Source organism: Gilbertella persicaria (assembly GCF_025201335.1).
Source record: "Gilbertella persicaria strain CBS 190.32 chromosome Unknown B0P05scaffold_47, whole genome shotgun sequence".
NCBI lineage: Eukaryota > Fungi > Mucoromycota > Mucoromycetes > Mucorales > Choanephoraceae > Gilbertella > Gilbertella persicaria.
The window spans coordinates 18,165-35,255 of record NW_026252008.1 but is presented as its reverse complement, the minus strand read 5'-3'; the positions used below and the strand labels follow the sequence as shown (position 1 = coordinate 35,255).

The following is a 17,091-nucleotide window of genomic DNA, read 5'->3' as shown; positions in this document are numbered from 1 at the left end:
TAAGATTTGTTACAAAATCGCTTATAGGGGTATAGACGTCTATCGTCATATTAGACTATAAATACCCCTTCATCACTATGTAGTATATAACAAGATTTGTCTCAAACTATAGACGAAGAATCCTTTTTCTCCTTTTAATAGCCATGTGCATATATTCAAAGATACACACACATTTAATTTGATCTCCTGTTTCCTTCTTGTTCATCATTAAGTAGATATAAGCATTACCCATTCAGCATTATGTATATACATGTTTTGTAAATGTATTTAGTAAATATTTGCTTAAATTACGAACAGATAAAAAACAGAGCCTTCGCATGTTTAAACACAAATAACTTTGCCCCTTGATTTTTTGACATGTACAAAGTTTTCTTGTATCCTCCCCTTTTCTTCTTCTTTCTTTTTACTTTTATTACATTACTTCATTAACAAGTACCGAAAGCACTCTGTTGTTAGTTATTGAATATGATTATGACAGTGAGCAGTGACATACCAAATAACGACTATTATAGAACAGACTCGTCAGACATTGAACTAGCAACTGAAATTGGGCAAGGGTTATTAAGTGAGATACGACGAATGCAAATCATCTTGCAAAAAAGACAGGAATCACTAATACAACTAGAAAAAGAAAGAACAGATAATCAGCAGCATATCGCTGACCTTATAAAAGAGCTAAGGCTTAAAAATGATACAGAAGAGCGTCTTAAAGAAGAAATTTATAATTTGGAGCTCACGAAACAAAGCCTGTCTCACCAAATTCAACAGCTTTCTTTGACTGTTTCACAAGCTCAAATGGAGGAAACACGGCGCGAAAAACAAGAAGGTCTTATTCATCAAAAGCTAGAGTCGTTCAAAGAATCTCAAATAAAATGGCAAGAAGCACAAGCCGAATACGAAAGCAAACTAGCACTGCTGAATGAATCCATTGCTAAACTTAGAAATGAAAATCAGTCAGCTCGTTCTCGGCTGGAGAACTCAGAAGTCAGTGATAAAGAAGAAGGGGACCTCAAAGCTGATTTCCAAAATGATATGCATATAGAGCAGTCTCAAGATATGCAGGATGATAGCAATCCTACAGAACCCATAAATAACATTGTACCACCACATACCGCTTTAGAAAAAGCATCCCTGAATGAAGATCATAACAAAGCCCTAGATAGTATGCAACATTTGTGGAGTGAGTCCGCACTTGTCAGGTTTGAAGCACACCACAAAGAAATTATGCACACAATGGCAGGCGAAAGACTTTATAAATTTTCTACAAGCTATGTAAAATGGAGTAGTTCAAGCAAGCGTCATTTGAGGTTTTTTTGGATACATCCCTATACAAGGACCTTGTATTGGAGTGAACACGAACCTGGACTTCAGCATGACATATATAAGGCTAAAAGTGGTATGTAATTCGCATTAATGCTTTTCTAAAGCCTTGTATCAGTACAAATCGAAACATTCTCTATCGATCCATTAAATCAAGAAAACAGTATACCCATTATAATAATCAACTCATCTACTAAATCCATAAAAATACAATGCACCAATGAAGATTCACATGAACAATGGACTAAGGTACGTAATGCAATATACTGATCGTCTGCTTATTTTCTTTCTGAATAGTCGCTACGTCGTTTAGTTGTTGAAGTTAAAAGCGTCATACCTGACAATCTCAAGAGAAAGAGTTTATCTCTATTCTTAAGGGCAGAATCAAAAAAATAGCACACCCTTATTAACATTGTAAGAATACGCCAATAAACTAAATATTTCTTAAAAAGAGCAGTTTATTTCTAAATATTAGGTACACTGTATGGATTATAGGTATAAAAAAGCGATTATTAAGCGTAATAGTAATAGTAGTAAAAAAAAAAAAAAGCAATGCAAAAGTACAGATATACAATCATCAACGACATAACCAAAAATGGGAGTCCACTGTCAGTCTGTCGGAGAATGGTCTTGATGAATGGTGATTCAAACTAACGGTGCTCGTGGAATATGATTTTGTTTGTTGAACAAATGAGGGAGTCGGAGAGACTGACAAAGTAGCTGAGCTATCACACAAAGATGAGTCTGTAGAGCTCAAAGAAGTTGATACTGAAGGTGGTATAGAGCAAGAATTACGTCGAATGGATATAGGTGTTGTTTCTTTTTCCTCATCTTCTTCAATAAGGCGTGCATTTCTGATCCAGTGTCGACGTCGAGTGAGAATATGTAGTCCAGATGATCTAGGACTCCAGCGTTTCCAGTCCCATCCTCCATATTCCCAGCCCTCTTTATCTACACTTTTATCACTTTCGTCAATCTGCCAGCTATCAGAAGCCCATTCCCATGTCACCTTGATTCTCTTTTTAGTGGCCTTGTCGGTTTTGAAGGTTGGAGGTGGTAAACTAAACTTGTGAATAGATGGGACTTGTACGAGATATTCGTCAGACCTGGGCAAGATTTAGTATCATGTGATGAATTAGACTTATTGCTTACCACTCTGGTCTTTCATTCCCAAGTAAGAGAGGTATCCAACCTCTACATGGCCACCAGCGTTGATGTTCAATGACTTTAAAGCGATAGTATCGATCAAGATGTTCTTCCATAGATGTAAATGACGAACAGACAAATGGTTTTTGTGCAACCTTGGACCTGGCATGACGAACGACATATTCTGCCCTGTGATAAGCATGTCGAATGACTCGAAATAAGGCACTGTTCCAAGTGAGCAATAAAAGCCCCATAAGCCAAATGATTTTACCAAAATCAAATGCCATTAAAGATCCAATCCAAACTATGTACACGAGCACAAATAGAACTAATTTTTGATGCAGGTTGAGCTTGAAAAGTGATCGACAGTGCTGTTTGAATTGGTCTTGAGAAGGAAGAAGAAATGATAATTCCAATTGAATCTCTTTGAGTTCAGCTGTCAATTTATCAGATGAATCAAGTGTTGAGTCTTTATGGATTTCATGTTTGGCTTCAAAGATTTGATATAACAATAAGGCAGTCCAAATTGGTATCGTGAAATATACTACAGACTGATGGAACCAAAACCAAGTCCAAACAAGTATTGAAGCCATAGATTGACGAGCATTCTTCCAGCGTAAGATGTGTAAGAAGTGAATTGTATATTGTATAAGTGGTTCAAAAGAGTAGACAACATCAGGATAAGTAAACGTAGTTGCGCTAATTACAGAGTCATTCTCATACAAACTCATTGATCATTTAATTAAGAAAGGAGAAAGAAGCAAATAAATAGAAAAACTTTGCAAATGAATAAATAATGGGACGGAGAATGATTTTAACGGGATGAGGTACAGACGAGTAGTACAGCAAAAGATTTTTTTTAATTTGGGTATTTAATCCTTTCCCCAAAAAAACAATAGAAGTAAGAGATTATGTTGAATATATAGATGATTTAAATAAATGTTTCGGCTTAGCAACAGCCGCCTTGTTTCTGTTCTTCAGCAGGTTGAGTAACTTGAATTGTTTGTCCAGCAGTTGGTCTAATCACATCATTGGATGATTCAAGGGCTTTGTTGGAGACAATGCGGTAAATTTCTATATTTATTGTCAGGTGAGTTTGTCAGGGTTTTTTGGTGACCTTACCTGTCAAGATTCTTTGGAAAGCAAGTTCTACATTACTTGAATCCAGAGCAGAAGTCTCAATAAAAGAAAGTCCATTATCAGCTATTTAAAGGTAAACAAAGCTGCAAGGAGTAACGAATTCTTTTTTACCTGCAAATTGCTTAGCTTCCTCGGTTGGAACTGCACGTAAATGTCGTAAATCGCTCTTATTTCCAACCAACATAACTACAATGTTCGAATCAGCATGATCACGAAGTTCTTTAAGCCAACGCATAACATTTTCATAAGTGGCATATTTAGCAATATCATACACCAACAATGCACCTACAGCCCCTCGATAGTAACTAGTAAACATTTAAGTATCATTTCTTCTACAAGCATATACACTTACGCACTAGTGATGGCACGATATCTTTCTTGGCCAGCTTAAAAAAAAACGAGTTAATACCAAAGCCCTGTTACTCCGGAAATTAGGTCGGAAACAAACATACCTGTGTCCCAAATTTGTGCCTTTACGGTTTTACTATCTACTTGGACACTACGAGTGGCAAATTCAACACCAATCGTACTTTTAGATTCCAAGTTGAACTCGTTACGAGTAAACCTAGACAAAAGATTTGTCTTTCCTACACCAGAGTCACCAATAAGGACGACTAAAATGAATCAGTTGTACTATTTTTTTTTGAAGTCATATTTACCTTTAAAAAGATAGTCATATTCATCGTCTCTGCTCATGTCTACAAGTGTTTTTTAATAAAGAAAAAAGTAAGAAAGAAAAAGAAAATTATCTCATCGGAAGTGTCTAAGAATAAGATGCACAAAGAAAGCGGTTATTCAAATCTAAAGTCACATTAAGATTTACTGCAGTTTCAGTAACATTGAAATAGAGCAAAGGATACTGCAATGTTTAAAGGCCATGGTTGTTTCTCTTAGCTATTTATTTTCCAATAAGCAAAACATTTCTTCATCGATATTCAGACTGGAAAGAAAAGTAAAGGCAGTTGAGCATACAACTATCAACTTTTTCTTTTGTCACTCCAGTTCCTTTTATGATAATCTTTCGCACAGATTAAGCTACTCTTATCCGCACAATTACCTAAGCCTAACCTATAGATAGAGAAACAAATCAGATATACGGGGAACCAAAAGAAGTCGCCAGACTCTTTTTTCTGTCAAAGCTATAGGTTCATGTTTGGTCTTAAAGCATCCTTGATGCGAAGCCATCTAGAAATAGCGCTTAAGTCACAGGCCATTACCCAAAAAACAATAGGCATTGAAGAGCGAGAAAGCCAATACCTTTCTATGTCAATAAGCATATTTAGTGTAAAGAGTTTTTAGATCCGAATTGTTGACACCAACATAAACGCCACCACATGGGACAAAGTAGTACATTGTACTCCTGCCAAAGGAAAAGCCTTTTTAATACAATACTTCCAAGAAGCAATAACATCCTTATGGGATAGCAAGATTTCTTTTCAAATATTCACATCTAGTGAATACTTATAATTACATTTTAGAAACGCCATTGCATACACAATATTTTTACACTCCTTGAGTTCAGAAAAAGGAAACTGTCGCTTATTTGAAAGATTGACAGTGTTAGCAGTAAAGATATTGTTCAGGTTATTTCCATGTTACAAAAGTATTGTGAGTCAACTGCTTCATTATCTATGATGCCATTAATCGTCTCCTGACGGCTAGCCTAAGCCGCACTTGTCTTGCTCCGAAATGTTAAGCCATCAGAAGGTCATACTTTCTTTGTTCTTGTCATCTCCGCAGACGATGTTCTAAAAAATAGTTCTTAGTTCAATATGACATTGTGATCAAACAAAATCAAAACAACCGTCACCAAAACAAACCATAATTGCCAATCAAAATAGTGTTGACAAATATAATAAAGCTGTTGTTTGAAACTCATATAAAGAAAGATAATACTGTTTTATCGAGGGATGGGATTACTATTTTAGCATATATATAATTCTGTATTGAAACGATACGAAAAAAATGACTTATCGTAATAGGTTGAGGGTATGCTGACAGAATAGTTCGGGAACTGAATTAGAGGAGAGCTGAAAATTTTTGCTTGTTTGGGCCACCACAAAAGATGGATAACATAGCCTATCTTTTTTTCTTTTTCCTTTTTCTTATCCTTTCTTTTATTAAACTTCAGTTTGAAACAAGACAATGTCAGCTTTCATTGAAGAAGCCATTATCTTTGCAACAGAATCCACTTTAAATACACTTGTCTGTGTTGTTGCTGGTACCTTTCTAGTCTACTATCTATTCTTTTTTGGTAATTTTGACACTTTTTGAAAAAATAACAAGCCCTAACCTTCTTTTATTTTACGTGTAGACAAGAAAAAAGGTACCAAGGTAGAAAGCAAATTAAGGGAGATCAAAAAAGGTAAGAAACAACAGGAACCATTGTGTGGTATGTTTATTCAAACTTATTTTTTTTAGTAGAACCTATTAAGGTTGACCAGAAAAAGGAGAAGGAAGTCAGTAATTTGATTGTAAAGGAGGTGGAAACACTTTTACCAAAGGTTTGAAGACAATCAATATTTTTTTGTGTATTTTATTGACGTCGTATTAAAGAAACAACAGGAACCTTTTCTTGCTCGTTTCGAGGCTACTCAAGCCATTTGTTTGTTGGAAGCCAACAAGTATATTGGATCAATCTTTGAAAAAAAAGAAAAACCAAACTCGTTTTTTGATGATCTGTTGGGCGTATCTGATGTCGAGGCTGATAGTGGTACAGCAATCACGCGTCAAGCTATCCATAATGAAGCAACCACGGTGGTCGAGGAAGTAAAAGAAGAGAAGGAAGAGCTATCTTCAGGCTTACAAGCCACAGAGAATAACGATATAGTTGAAGAAGAAAAGAAAGAGTCCTTGGTCGAAAGTGAAGTAGTTCCTGTCGAGCCTTTCTTAGCAGCTTATGAAGCTACTGTCGCTTCTACTACTTTGGAAGCTCAACAGTATATTTCCGCTTTGCCTAAACCTCCTAGACCTTTCCTTGCTGCATTTGAAGTAACCACTGCAACAACTACCATGATTGCTCGTGAATACGTCAACGCAATGCCTAAATCTCCTAGACCTTTCCTTGCTGCATTTGAAGCAACCACTGCAACAACTACCATGATTGCTCGTGAATACGTCAACGCAATGCCTAAACCTCCCAGACCTTTTCTGGCTGCATTTGAAGCAACCACTGCTTCCAATTTATTGGCTGCCCAAACCTTTGCTGCCTCTTTGCCCAAGCCTTCCAAGCCTTTCCTTGCACATTATGAAGCTACAACCGCTCAAGTTGCATCGGCTGCACAAGAGTACGCAAAATCTCTTCCCAAGCCCTCAAAGCCTTTCCTTGCTGCATTTGAAGCTACTACCGCTCAATTCACTCAAATCGCCCGTGATTATGTGGCCGCTCTCCCCAAACCCCCAAAGCCTTTCCTCGCTGCATTTGAAGCTACTACAGCTTCTACAACTTGCACCAACCAACAATATATTACCGATATGGTCAAGTCCGATTCAGCCTACATAGAATCTCTTCAATCCATTTCTAAAAGATCCAATACCTCAGTACCTAGTAATACTCTAGCTAGTTATGAAGCTACAGCAGCTTCTATTCTCTCCATCTCACAAGAGTACATTCAAAACTTGACTGCATCTGTCGAATATCCTAAAGCCAATATTAATGTGAAAGCAACCGAATCAGAGGAAAAGGTGGTTAGTAGCATGGACGAGGAGGCGGAGGAGCTTTCTTCAACTTCATCTCTATCAGAGGCTTCTACCAGCTCTTTACCTTCTGAAGCTCCGGTTTCAGCCAGCGACGAAAAAGACAAGTCTATTGTTGGAAATGAGGGTTTGCAAGTAGATGTTGTGGATCAAACCAATGCCAGATCATCAGAGCAGTTCAAGCTATCTTGGGATGATATTTACTCGGGTGACAACAACAAGAAGATCAAGGCAACAACACAATCCCCTTCTAGTACTGAATCTCCTACCAAACCATGGATGTCAACTACTCCCTGTATTTATTATCCAAATTGTACCAACAAGAACTGTAAATTTATTCATCCTGGCCCTGACAACAAGTAAGTCATGCTTTTTGCTTTATGTGTAGTTTACTAACACATCTTAAAAGTCCTAGACCTAAACCTAAGCGAGCAGCTACTGTCAATGCAGAACCTAAAAGACTCTGGACACGACCTGAACTTATTGAACGACAATCACAAACACATTTTCCTATCTGGAAATCCCGTTGTGTGCATTGGCCATACTGTACAAACAAACACTGCAAGTATTCACATCCTATCAAAGAATGCCGGTAAGTAGTTATGGTGTTATTCAAAACAATGGCTTATGTGCATTTGTCTTTAGAATGGGCGATCAATGCATATTCATGGAACGTTGTATGTTCCTTCATCCAAGTGACCTTTTAGAACCGGTTAAAAAGCATCGTAGTAATCAAAGTAATGAAAACAACAACGACAATAATAATACCCATGTTCCTCAACAGCTGAAAAGATCAAACACTACTTTCAATTAAAATTACTTTTTATCATTAATAAAATCATTCTTTTTTTTTTTTTTTTTTCGTTGTGGATATCAAATCAAGTGAAGAACTACCAGCATAAAACTAATACAGTGTACTGACTACTATTCGAATAAAACGGTGTGGTAAATACCTACTTTTATATATACATCTATGATTGTCTCGAAAAGAGATTTATTTTATAAACATCAGTACAAATGCTTTCGTTTCTTTTCAAATTCAATCATTTTCTCAACACAATCTACCAGACTATGGCCTACAATATCAGGTTCTCCTGTATCGTACATTTGACTTGTATAGATTTTTTCTTTCGAATTCAAGAATACAGTTCTCAAAGAAACGTTTTTCGCACTGGCAAGCTCAAATGCATACGAGCCAATCATGTAGAAATTCTATACAAAGTGTTACACAACGTGTCTATGTCTTCATGCCTTATACCTCTATACGTTTTGTTTTATGTACAGCCAGCCGCATCATCTCAGAATACACTTTAGGATGGGGTTTAGATACGCGCATATCATCACAACACAAGATATTATCATCTGCGTATTTGCTAATGCCTGCTTTCGATAAAAAGTGCATCGTATCACCAAATCCGCCTATGGATAATATCCATATCTCCCAACGATGTTCTAGTCCCTTCTCTCTTTCTTCTAATAGTCTATCTAGTGCTTGGAGTGCTTCTGAGTCTAGATATGGTTGTTCAAATGTTTTCAAAATCGATTCTATATCGTCTTTTGTCAGCAAAAGTGTTTCATCATCAAAAAAGCATATCATAGCTCGCGGTAGTACAGCCTTTAATACTTTTTGCAAGGGACAGTACTTGCCAGCTTGTGAAGTGGCAATATAGTCGCGTAAAGAGCAGTCATACCAATAATAAAAGAACTTTCGAGAGATACACGTCTCGAGTTTTAGATGTGTTTTGGTAGTGAGTAAGACGTGTAGTTGTTTTACCACATGTTCAAAGGTACATAATGTACCTATTTGAATTTATTAGCCCTAGTGTATAGTTTCAAAAAAAAAAAAAATCCTTTACTTTGAAGGTCAAAAGCGACAAAGGGCATAAATGGGATAAAGTAAAGAAGAAAATGGAAAGAATTCAATACGTATGCAATATCGAATTATAACCTTTGCTTTTATTGGTTGTTTTTTGTTATTTTATCCGGTCAATCCTATTTTTTATATGCTTTAAGAACGTATGTATTTATTCAAAAACTACCATTCTGATTTAGATATTTCATCAAAGACAGCTGTAGCAATCTTTTTGTGCGTCATTCCACTTGGATGAAGGTTATCCCACCAAATATAACTATATAGTAATATCTTGTTAGATTCCCACCTAAAGATGGTGTCACTTACTTGTCACAATTCACTACTTTGTTACAATTCATCAAATTATTTTTGGCAATTGTGTCTGCATCATACATCTTGTAGAATTGGTTGTAAGAGTCAAAAAACAAGATGTTTGTTTGTTTGTGCTTGGAAGCGAATTTTCGAGTGATAGCCTTCAGCTTGATATTGTAACTATTGACCAACTGCTTCAAGTTATCCCGAGCAGTTGCATCATATGTCGTGTTATAGTACATTGGAACTTCTTGCAAAGGAATCAATCCCATCATGACAATATATTTAGCGCCACTATCTTTGATTTTATACTATCGAGAATAAGTAATTGATGTGACTTACAAAGGACATACCAAGTCGTTTTTGATACTATTGATATCATTCACAAGTATTTCTCTTCTTTCACTCGTATCATTTCGGTGGTTTTCAAACAGAAGCTTCATATCATTGACACCAATCCACATGAAGAAAATAGAACTTGATTTATCCGTGTTTGTAGCATCCGATTTCTCGAACGTATTCACTTGTGTGGCCATGTCAATAGGATTTCTGGGTATGAATTTCTGCATGATCTTTGTTAGAAGCCTTCGTTTATACCGGTTCAACTTACATTGTTTGCTGTTGCACCAGAGCGAGCAAAATCATAAAGATCGGCACCAGTGTATTTCTCAAGTACCAAGTTCTCTATCCAAAGAGGGCCATCGGAATTACGAGGCAACTAGATAGTAGAGATATAAGAGGATGAAGATCAAACAAAACTACTTACATTGTTAGCTCCTGCTGATTGAGTCCTAAGAAAAAGTTAGCAAAAATCCATATTTATGATAGGCACAAACATTTCTTTCGTAATGTGGGTTGAGTTGGAAGCATAAAAGTTACTGAAGGATTTATTATCAGTATAAGAATCACCAAACGCAAAGACTGAAGTAAACTTGGTTGCTCTCTTTGCTACTTGTTGAGCAGTAACAAAGAGTATTTGGCATACAGCTAATGCTAGTAATTGAAGAAGAAGACGCATGGTATGAGATGTACATTTGCGATATCATCATACATTTATATACTGAATCTTGTGTGGTACCTGTGCAGCATATATCGTGGAATAATTTGTTATTTTCCGTATAGTCTTTATTCCCCTTATGTTTCCCACCATGCGTATTGCCCCGCTATATATATATATATATATATATATATACATATGTTTCTATTGCCAAGAATAAAGTACACTAATGTTTATATGCAAGTATGTTGAATAATAATAATAATTTACAAAGAGGTTTTCTAATCAGCCCTATCTTTACTGACTGTTCGGCGATAAAACACATAAAATTGAAGGAAAATCTATCGTGTGTGTGAATCACTCGCAATGTAGTACTACATCTTCTTACCATAACATCAAAAATGACTGTACCCAAACTACCAATGATCCATGACAAGTTAATTATGATGTATTTCCGATCCATTGATTTAAGGAAAATAGACTTGTTCCATAAGTACTTGTTCTAAATCATTCGTTCACTTACCGATGTATAAAAGATATTGCCAAAGACTGCACAGATAAACATGCCTGGACTTAGTCCTTCTGTGCTTTGTTGCTTCCAGTTCTTAATTAGTTGAGGTAGACGACTTCCTATATACAATGCAGCACTAAACCAACCTAGTATTTGAGGTACAAGGCGAATATTTTCATGCTCCTCTTGAAGAGCAGGCAATGTAATGTAAGCATAGCAAGAAACCAATATCATCGCCATGAGTACAAGAATACCTATTGTATTCATCCATACTAATTTCATTTTAGCATGTTTTGATGAATTTTTCTGACTATCTGCAGTACAATCGCTCTTTGAATGTGCTTTGTCCACACTAGATCGACGTTGTTTTAATGTGTTTGGCGCTACAAGAACAATGGCTTCATCTTCATTGCGTTGATCTCTGTCTGTCATACATTGTTGATAATAAAATACTTGCCAAATCAGACAAATATCAGCTATTGCATACCAAAGAGCCAATAGGAACTGTATGATCATTAGTTGATCACCACTCTTCTCTTTGTCTACTTGCCATTGTAAACATGAGTCTTTCCATGATCACACCAGCCAAATTGAACAAGTCTCCTGCTAACCAAATCCATAAAAAGGTAATTGAAAGTCCATCCCCACTACGTCTCTTATAATTTTCAACCAGTTGACTAGGAAGGTTACGATCGAGTTGAGATGAGCAAAAGAACAGACTATCACTTACGGTATAAACACAACAAGCCAGCACACAATAGACAAATAACCTGTAATGACTGAGCCTGTCAAAGCATCATAATTCATCACAAATAATCAAAAAAATAAAATAAAATAAAGAAAGCATGTCAAAAACTTTTGTTTTTCTCCTTTTACAGAATAATGGTCACAGCAGGAAAATCCTTTTAATGAGTAAACGATTATCGTCTCCTTCTTCCATATCGTTGTGGATGATTTATATCAAAACGACAGTTTGTCTTGAACACACAGCCTTCTTGATGCATTCGCTTACCAATGGCTGCTAAATTGATTGCATCATCTAATCCTGAGTGTTCTCTGCCTTCAAATTGCATTTTTAAATGAGCCAACATGGCACTAATGTTCTTGTTTTCTTTTTGGTTATAAAAATCTCGAAATGTTCTTCGAATATTGACCCATGGAATATTGAAATAATCAGGTCGAGTCTTGATTTTACTATGTTTGCATTGTTTTGTGATAAAATCACGTATATCAAAAGGACCATCTTATCAAACATCAATACTCTTTTTCTAATTTTTTTTTTTTTTTTTTTTTAGTCTATACCTGTAACAAATGTAGCTGAAGCTGTCTGAAATAAATCATATTTTGCAAGAAATTTTTGAAATTCATTCAGTACTTCTACAAAAGTAGGACTCTTGTCAATGGTAGATTGACTAATGCCTGTCAAACCAGTGCAGAATTCAGACAATTTTGGATTCACCGTGGGTTGAACATAAGATCGAAATGTATCTACCTTTTTTGACAAGATAAATATACGTAACAAGCTGTCAATTGGACTTACTATATCAAATGTATCGCCATTGACTAGCACTACAGGGAATTCAATAATCTCATTTGGGTATCCAAATCCTCCGCCTGCTTCACACGTTGCTTCCACGTCAAAAAACAGGTAATAATCAAACGGCTGTTGCTTTCTAAGGAACATTTAGTGTTGCTTTGTTTGACTTTCTCTGGTTACTTGAATGATTCTGTCTTGATCAACTTGATCTCGTCTGTCATTTCTTTTATTTGCTCGGTTTGCTTTTTAAGCGCTTTTTTATAACGCTGCTTTAACTCGGGTTTACGCCCCTTTGTACAAAGACCGAGCTCCTCTAGAGCCAGTCTTAGTCCTTCTACAGTGCTCGTATTAGGTTTGTTAGTGACTTCCATAGCAAAAAGAAAATAGAAAAAAAAATCGAATTTACATTGTATGTTCGGGGATTGAACATGAATGCAAATGATCCTCTTGACAGCATTCCTTTACCTTTGTATGCCTACAATTCCACTTTTGTAGCAAGTTAACACACCAAATTTGTACTCACTTGTGGTTTATCTTTATTTAGGAACACTCTATCTTGATAGGCTTATGCGCGTATTTCTATATATTGGTTGGACAAACTAGATTTTTTTTTTATTTAAATGAAATACAAACAAAATACAATTTTTCTTTCTCTTTCCCCTCCTTGAATATGAACAAACATGCCTTCTGTCAACAATAAAACATATACTCAAATAGACAACACAGAGATCGATGGCTCAGATGCAGATTCATTGTTTAGCACTGGCTCACATCACTTTGGAGAAGACGATGATCGAGATGATCAAACCCTATTACCACTTACGCATCATGATAATAATTCTTCTACTTCAGTATTCAGTTTTGAAACAATACCTATGATTCCTCTCTCGCAAACACAAGCAAGAGGCCCTGAACTTCAAAAAAAGGTATCGTTTTGGAATGGTCTAGGCCTAGTGATAGGCATGATGATTGGCAGTGGTTTATTTAGTTCACCAGGTAAATGCAGACCATCATTCTCTCTATAGGGTGTCTAATAAGATGTAGGCCCAGTACTAGAATCAACAGGCTCTTATGGTACAGCATTAGTAGTGTGGTTTATTTCTGGTTTATTAGCATTATCAGGTGCTTTATGCTATGCAGAATTAGGTACAATGCTACCTATGAATGGAGGAGAAGCAGTATATCTTAGTAGAGCATTTGGCAGTTTGGTCTCTTTTATGTTTGAATTTGTTACTATTGTGGTGCAAAAGCCAGGTAGTATAGCTATTGTATGTATTGTGTTTGGTGAATATGTGTCTCGTATTGCATTCCACACTTATTTCTTTAATGTGCCTCATGATTCGGATGCTTCTGTTGAACTAGCAGATGCTGTGATTCCTAAATTCCTACCCAAACTATTGGCTGTTGTTTGCTTAATGATATTAACAGCCATTAATGCATTATCTGTTCGGGCTGGGATCCGAGTACAAGATATATTGACAGTGGTCAAAGTACTGACAGCCATTGTGATATCTGTTATAGGTGTTGTTGTACTATCCAACAAAGGTCTGGTGGTTGGCACTAGTTTACAAGGTGATCCATTTAAGGGTATTGAGTCGATTAGTTTTGGACAATTTGCTGTTGCATTTTATTCTGGTAAGTTGCTTGTATGTAAGAACTATTGACCCTGATGTCTCAGGGCTTTGGGCTTATGATGGCTGGAACAATCTGAACTATGTGTCTGGTGAAATGAAAGACCCTCATCGTGATTTACCTCGCGTTATCATCTTTGGTATTCCTCTGGTGATTGCTTGTTATATGCTATCGAATGTTGCTTATTTAGCTGCCCTAAGACCAGAAGTAGTGATGCATACAAACACAGTATCCATGGATCTTGGCAAAAAAGTGTTTGGACCTACAGGTGGCATTATATTTGCTGTTTGTGTTGCATTCAGTTGTTTCGGGGTAAAGTAATGCAAGATATATTCATTGTTCACGAATGTTAATTTTAGACTTTTCTCCTTTTTTTTTCTTTTAGTCTGCCAATGCAAGTGTATTCACAGGAGCTCGAATTATTTATGTGTCTGCCAAACAAGGTCATATCCCCAGTTTTTTCGGTAAACTGAGTCAGTCACGACAAACACCTATTTTAGCATTATTACTTCAAGCTATTTTGACAACCATCATGATCATGGTCGGTTCTTTTAGAATGCTTGTCAATTTCTATTCATTGTCTGCTTGGGTGTAAGTGTAGTCTGGTATAGAATCGAGCTTAATATCCATCCTAGATTTCATTTTTTAGCAGTACTTTCATTGTTGATCTTTAGATACACAGAGCCTGATTTAAAGAGGCCTTATCGTGTATGGCTATCAACCCCCATCTTATTCTGTATGGTTGCACTGTTTTTGTGCACAACTCCGTTTATAGAAGCCCCTTTAGAAAGTGCCATAGCGTTGAGTACCGTACTTTTGGCTATCCCGATTTGGTTTGTCCATGTTAAGTTTCGATCAGCGTTTTCTAGAGCTTGGGAACGTAAGTGAATACCATGATTTGGGGGAGGGGAGGGGGATAAGAAACCTAACATTGATGTTCTTTTAGGCTTAACAGGGCGATTTTTGAATCAAAATCAAGGCTATCAAGGCATGGGAATGACACAAATAAATGAACATTGATAGAATAACTATATATATCCCTTTTATTTATTGTACAGTTGAACAACACAACCTAATCTCCTTTTTTTTTCTGTCTCTTTAAAATACTTGGTTAAACAAGAAAAATAAAGTACATGGGAGACGACATAGAACGGTAAATCGCCTTTTTTGAAGTCTGTCTCCTGAATTCAGGAGTTGAGTATAAACAAACCAATGGTAGATGTTGGACAATCATTTTTTTTTCTGGTATATAAGTTGGCTCATTTGCATTACGAAGGGGAAAGAGAAGACAAAATGTGGCAGGATAAATGATACAATAAAAAAAAAAGCCTTTTTTTTACTCTTTCTTTCTTTTTATTTTCTCTCTCGCTCTCTCTCCCTTGACAATAAACAATCATTTTGAATACAATGAGTCATAAAGAATATTATCAAAAACTTTCACTTCCTCCAACACCAACAACACCTTCACAAAAAGACAAACAACTATTGTTTCAAGAAACTAGTTACGAACTAAATCTCCGACACTTAATATCAGAAGTGGAGTCTGCAGATATTCAAAGTCGTCTTCAGGCTGCAATAGATAAAGTGATGATGGACTGGGCTGATAAATACGATGCCTTAGCCGATTCAGTCCATCAGCTTGAACGTTCTAAAGCAATGTTGGAGCATCGCTTAAGCTCACAATCACAGCATTATGAGCGATGTCTACGAGAAATGCAAATGTATTACAAGTCACAACAAAGCAGCCATCAAAGGCGTAGATCATCCATTCCTTTCTCAAGTAACATAAGCTGTGTCTCTTGCAAAAGCTATCTTTCTTCAAGTTCAGCAAGGTCTTCTTCATGCGCTTCTTCTATACATACATCTTTCTCCATGTTGGAAGAAGCAGTGGTGGAACCTAACTTTTATGACCAAGAAACTATAGAGGAATTGAGCACAGACCTCGATGTTTATTCATCCATTATAGCAGATGAAACGCAAGAAAGTTTACCAGAGAGCAGTAAAATAACAAACAACGATAGCCAAGCAACCATCACGAAAGCCGCGGTTCCTATAGCTTCAGAAGACGTGTTGGTCTTTGCTTGTGGCGATGGGTTCTGGAATACGATTGCTCGAGGGAAAGCAAATAAACCTGAAGTAATTACACTTGTGGGGTAAAGAAAGGAGAGTTTCCATAAAAAGTTAAGAATAATCTTTTTTATAAACACAATAGAAACTATCTTCGTCGTGCGGGGAATCCTAATGTGGCAAAGAATTCTGATACGGTCAAGAGCGTCAAGGAAGGTTATAGTCTTCTCCATGCCTTGGTTGCCATCAAGAACACAACAGCCTTGCGGAAAGTGATCGATGCAGGAGCTAGAGTGGACGTATATCCACTTGCTTCAACAAAAGAAGACCAGATGACTCCTCTGATGTTGGCTGTAAAAACTGGTTACCAAAGTGGTGTCGAGAGTTTACTCAAGACAGGCAACTGTAGTCTACTTTTAGATCGCGGTCCTTATGGTGAAAATGCACTTCATGCTGCTATCCAAAGTAATTCAGATGAAATGGTCATTTATGTATTGAAATTGACACAACAGGCTTTGTTAGACAAAGCAGACGATAATGGTAAATTCCTTTTCTTTTATTTTGTTGCATGACTCATCACCTAAAACTAGGTGCTACACCACTTCATTATGCATGCATCACAGGCAAAACTCGGTTAGTTAGTTTGCTGATCAAAGACTGTCAATGCCAAACAGACCTTAAAGACAACAAAGGAGAGACACCCCTTCATTATGCTGTACGAAACCGTAAACTCAAAGTGATTACTAAAATGGTAGGCGAACTTGGTGTATATCCAAACCCCTATCTATTGAAACAAGTGCCCACACCATTGGATTTAGCAAAGTCTGGTGGCTTGAAATCTATTGCTGAATACTTGCGCTCTGTTGGGGCCAAGACAGCCA

At 36.6% G+C, this 17,091-nt stretch overlaps 12 protein-coding genes across 12 annotated transcripts; 5 read left to right on the top strand and 7 right to left on the bottom strand.

The window, feature by feature from the left end:
* Positions 1-465: 465 nt before the first annotated feature.
* On the top strand, positions 466-1,716 carry B0P05DRAFT_574607 (meiotic cell cortex C-terminal pleckstrin homology-domain-containing protein; the record flags this gene model as incomplete). The annotated part of the gene is made up of 3 exons (XM_051581576.1): positions 466-1,396; positions 1,439-1,569; positions 1,618-1,716. 3 exons carry the CDS (start codon positions 466-468, stop codon positions 1,714-1,716), a joined length of 1,161 nt encoding a protein of 386 aa, XP_051431197.1.
* A 181-nt stretch (positions 1,717-1,897) lies between these two features.
* On the bottom strand, positions 1,898-2,582 carry B0P05DRAFT_581287 (uncharacterized protein; the record flags this gene model as incomplete). Its single annotated transcript, XM_051582094.1, has 2 exons — positions 1,898-2,426; positions 2,473-2,582. The coding sequence occupies 2 exons, from the start codon at positions 2,580-2,582 to the stop codon at positions 1,898-1,900; spliced, it is 639 nt and encodes a 212-aa protein (XP_051431196.1).
* Positions 2,583-3,415: 833 nt separating this feature from the next.
* Positions 3,416-4,302, bottom strand: B0P05DRAFT_590642 (small GTPase; the record flags this gene model as incomplete). Its single annotated transcript, XM_051582825.1, has 6 exons — positions 3,416-3,540; positions 3,589-3,669; positions 3,718-3,911; positions 3,959-3,992; positions 4,059-4,220; positions 4,266-4,302. The coding sequence occupies 6 exons, from the start codon at positions 4,300-4,302 to the stop codon at positions 3,416-3,418; spliced, it is 633 nt and encodes a 210-aa protein (XP_051431195.1).
* Positions 4,303-5,703: 1,401 nt separating this feature from the next.
* B0P05DRAFT_557168 (uncharacterized protein) lies at positions 5,704-8,155 on the top strand. Its single transcript, XM_051579995.1, has 6 exons — positions 5,704-5,860; positions 5,921-5,971; positions 6,031-6,110; positions 6,163-6,575; positions 6,663-7,661; positions 7,712-8,155. Exons 1-6 carry the CDS (start codon positions 5,752-5,754, stop codon positions 7,896-7,898), a joined length of 1,839 nt encoding a protein of 612 aa, XP_051431193.1. The 5' UTR covers positions 5,704-5,751; the 3' UTR covers positions 7,899-8,155.
* Positions 7,908-8,155, top strand: B0P05DRAFT_557165 (uncharacterized protein). The gene has a single exon (XM_051579994.1). It carries the CDS (start codon positions 7,949-7,951, stop codon positions 8,114-8,116), a length of 168 nt encoding a protein of 55 aa, XP_051431194.1. The 5' UTR covers positions 7,908-7,948; the 3' UTR covers positions 8,117-8,155.
* Positions 8,152-9,210, bottom strand: B0P05DRAFT_557164 (uncharacterized protein). Its single transcript, XM_051579993.1, has 3 exons — positions 9,159-9,210; positions 8,561-9,102; positions 8,152-8,514 (listed from the first exon to the last, which is right to left on the bottom strand). The coding sequence occupies exons 1-3, from the start codon at positions 9,184-9,186 to the stop codon at positions 8,311-8,313; spliced, it is 774 nt and encodes a 257-aa protein (XP_051431192.1). The 5' UTR covers positions 9,187-9,210; the 3' UTR covers positions 8,152-8,310.
* Positions 9,211-9,227: 17 nt separating this feature from the next.
* B0P05DRAFT_557162 (uncharacterized protein) lies at positions 9,228-10,029 on the bottom strand. The gene is made up of 3 exons (XM_051579992.1): positions 9,820-10,029; positions 9,482-9,777; positions 9,228-9,431 (listed from the first exon to the last, which is right to left on the bottom strand). The coding sequence occupies exons 1-3, from the start codon at positions 10,000-10,002 to the stop codon at positions 9,338-9,340; spliced, it is 573 nt and encodes a 190-aa protein (XP_051431191.1). The 5' UTR covers positions 10,003-10,029; the 3' UTR covers positions 9,228-9,337.
* Positions 10,030-10,230: 201 nt separating this feature from the next.
* Positions 10,231-10,537, bottom strand: B0P05DRAFT_250185 (uncharacterized protein). The gene has a single exon (XM_051573335.1). The coding sequence runs from the start codon at positions 10,482-10,484 to the stop codon at positions 10,269-10,271; it is 216 nt and encodes a 71-aa protein (XP_051431190.1). The 5' UTR covers positions 10,485-10,537; the 3' UTR covers positions 10,231-10,268.
* Positions 10,538-10,638: 101 nt separating this feature from the next.
* Positions 10,639-11,781, bottom strand: B0P05DRAFT_516466 (PQ loop repeat-domain-containing protein; the record flags this gene model as incomplete). The annotated part of the gene is made up of 5 exons (XM_051575703.1): positions 10,639-10,804; positions 10,852-10,944; positions 10,987-11,508; positions 11,555-11,651; positions 11,705-11,781. The coding sequence occupies 5 exons, from the start codon at positions 11,779-11,781 to the stop codon at positions 10,745-10,747; spliced, it is 849 nt and encodes a 282-aa protein (XP_051431189.1). The 3' UTR covers positions 10,639-10,744.
* Positions 11,782-11,894: 113 nt separating this feature from the next.
* B0P05DRAFT_581285 (ribonuclease H-like domain-containing protein) lies at positions 11,895-12,534 on the bottom strand (the record flags this gene model as incomplete). Its single annotated transcript, XM_051582093.1, has 3 exons — positions 11,895-12,217; positions 12,277-12,386; positions 12,515-12,534. The coding sequence occupies 3 exons, from the start codon at positions 12,532-12,534 to the stop codon at positions 11,895-11,897; spliced, it is 453 nt and encodes a 150-aa protein (XP_051431188.1).
* A 600-nt stretch (positions 12,535-13,134) lies between these two features.
* B0P05DRAFT_557157 (amino acid permease-domain-containing protein) lies at positions 13,135-15,412 on the top strand. Its single transcript, XM_051579991.1, has 6 exons — positions 13,135-13,507; positions 13,556-14,146; positions 14,190-14,455; positions 14,529-14,734; positions 14,779-15,023; positions 15,090-15,412. The coding sequence occupies exons 1-6, from the start codon at positions 13,192-13,194 to the stop codon at positions 15,161-15,163; spliced, it is 1,698 nt and encodes a 565-aa protein (XP_051431187.1). The 5' UTR covers positions 13,135-13,191; the 3' UTR covers positions 15,164-15,412.
* A 30-nt stretch (positions 15,413-15,442) lies between these two features.
* On the top strand, positions 15,443-16,421 carry B0P05DRAFT_250069 (uncharacterized protein). Its single transcript, XM_051573334.1, has one exon. It carries the CDS (start codon positions 15,551-15,553, stop codon positions 16,298-16,300), a length of 750 nt encoding a protein of 249 aa, XP_051431186.1. The 5' UTR covers positions 15,443-15,550; the 3' UTR covers positions 16,301-16,421.
* The last annotated feature ends 670 nt before the right edge of the window (positions 16,422-17,091 follow it).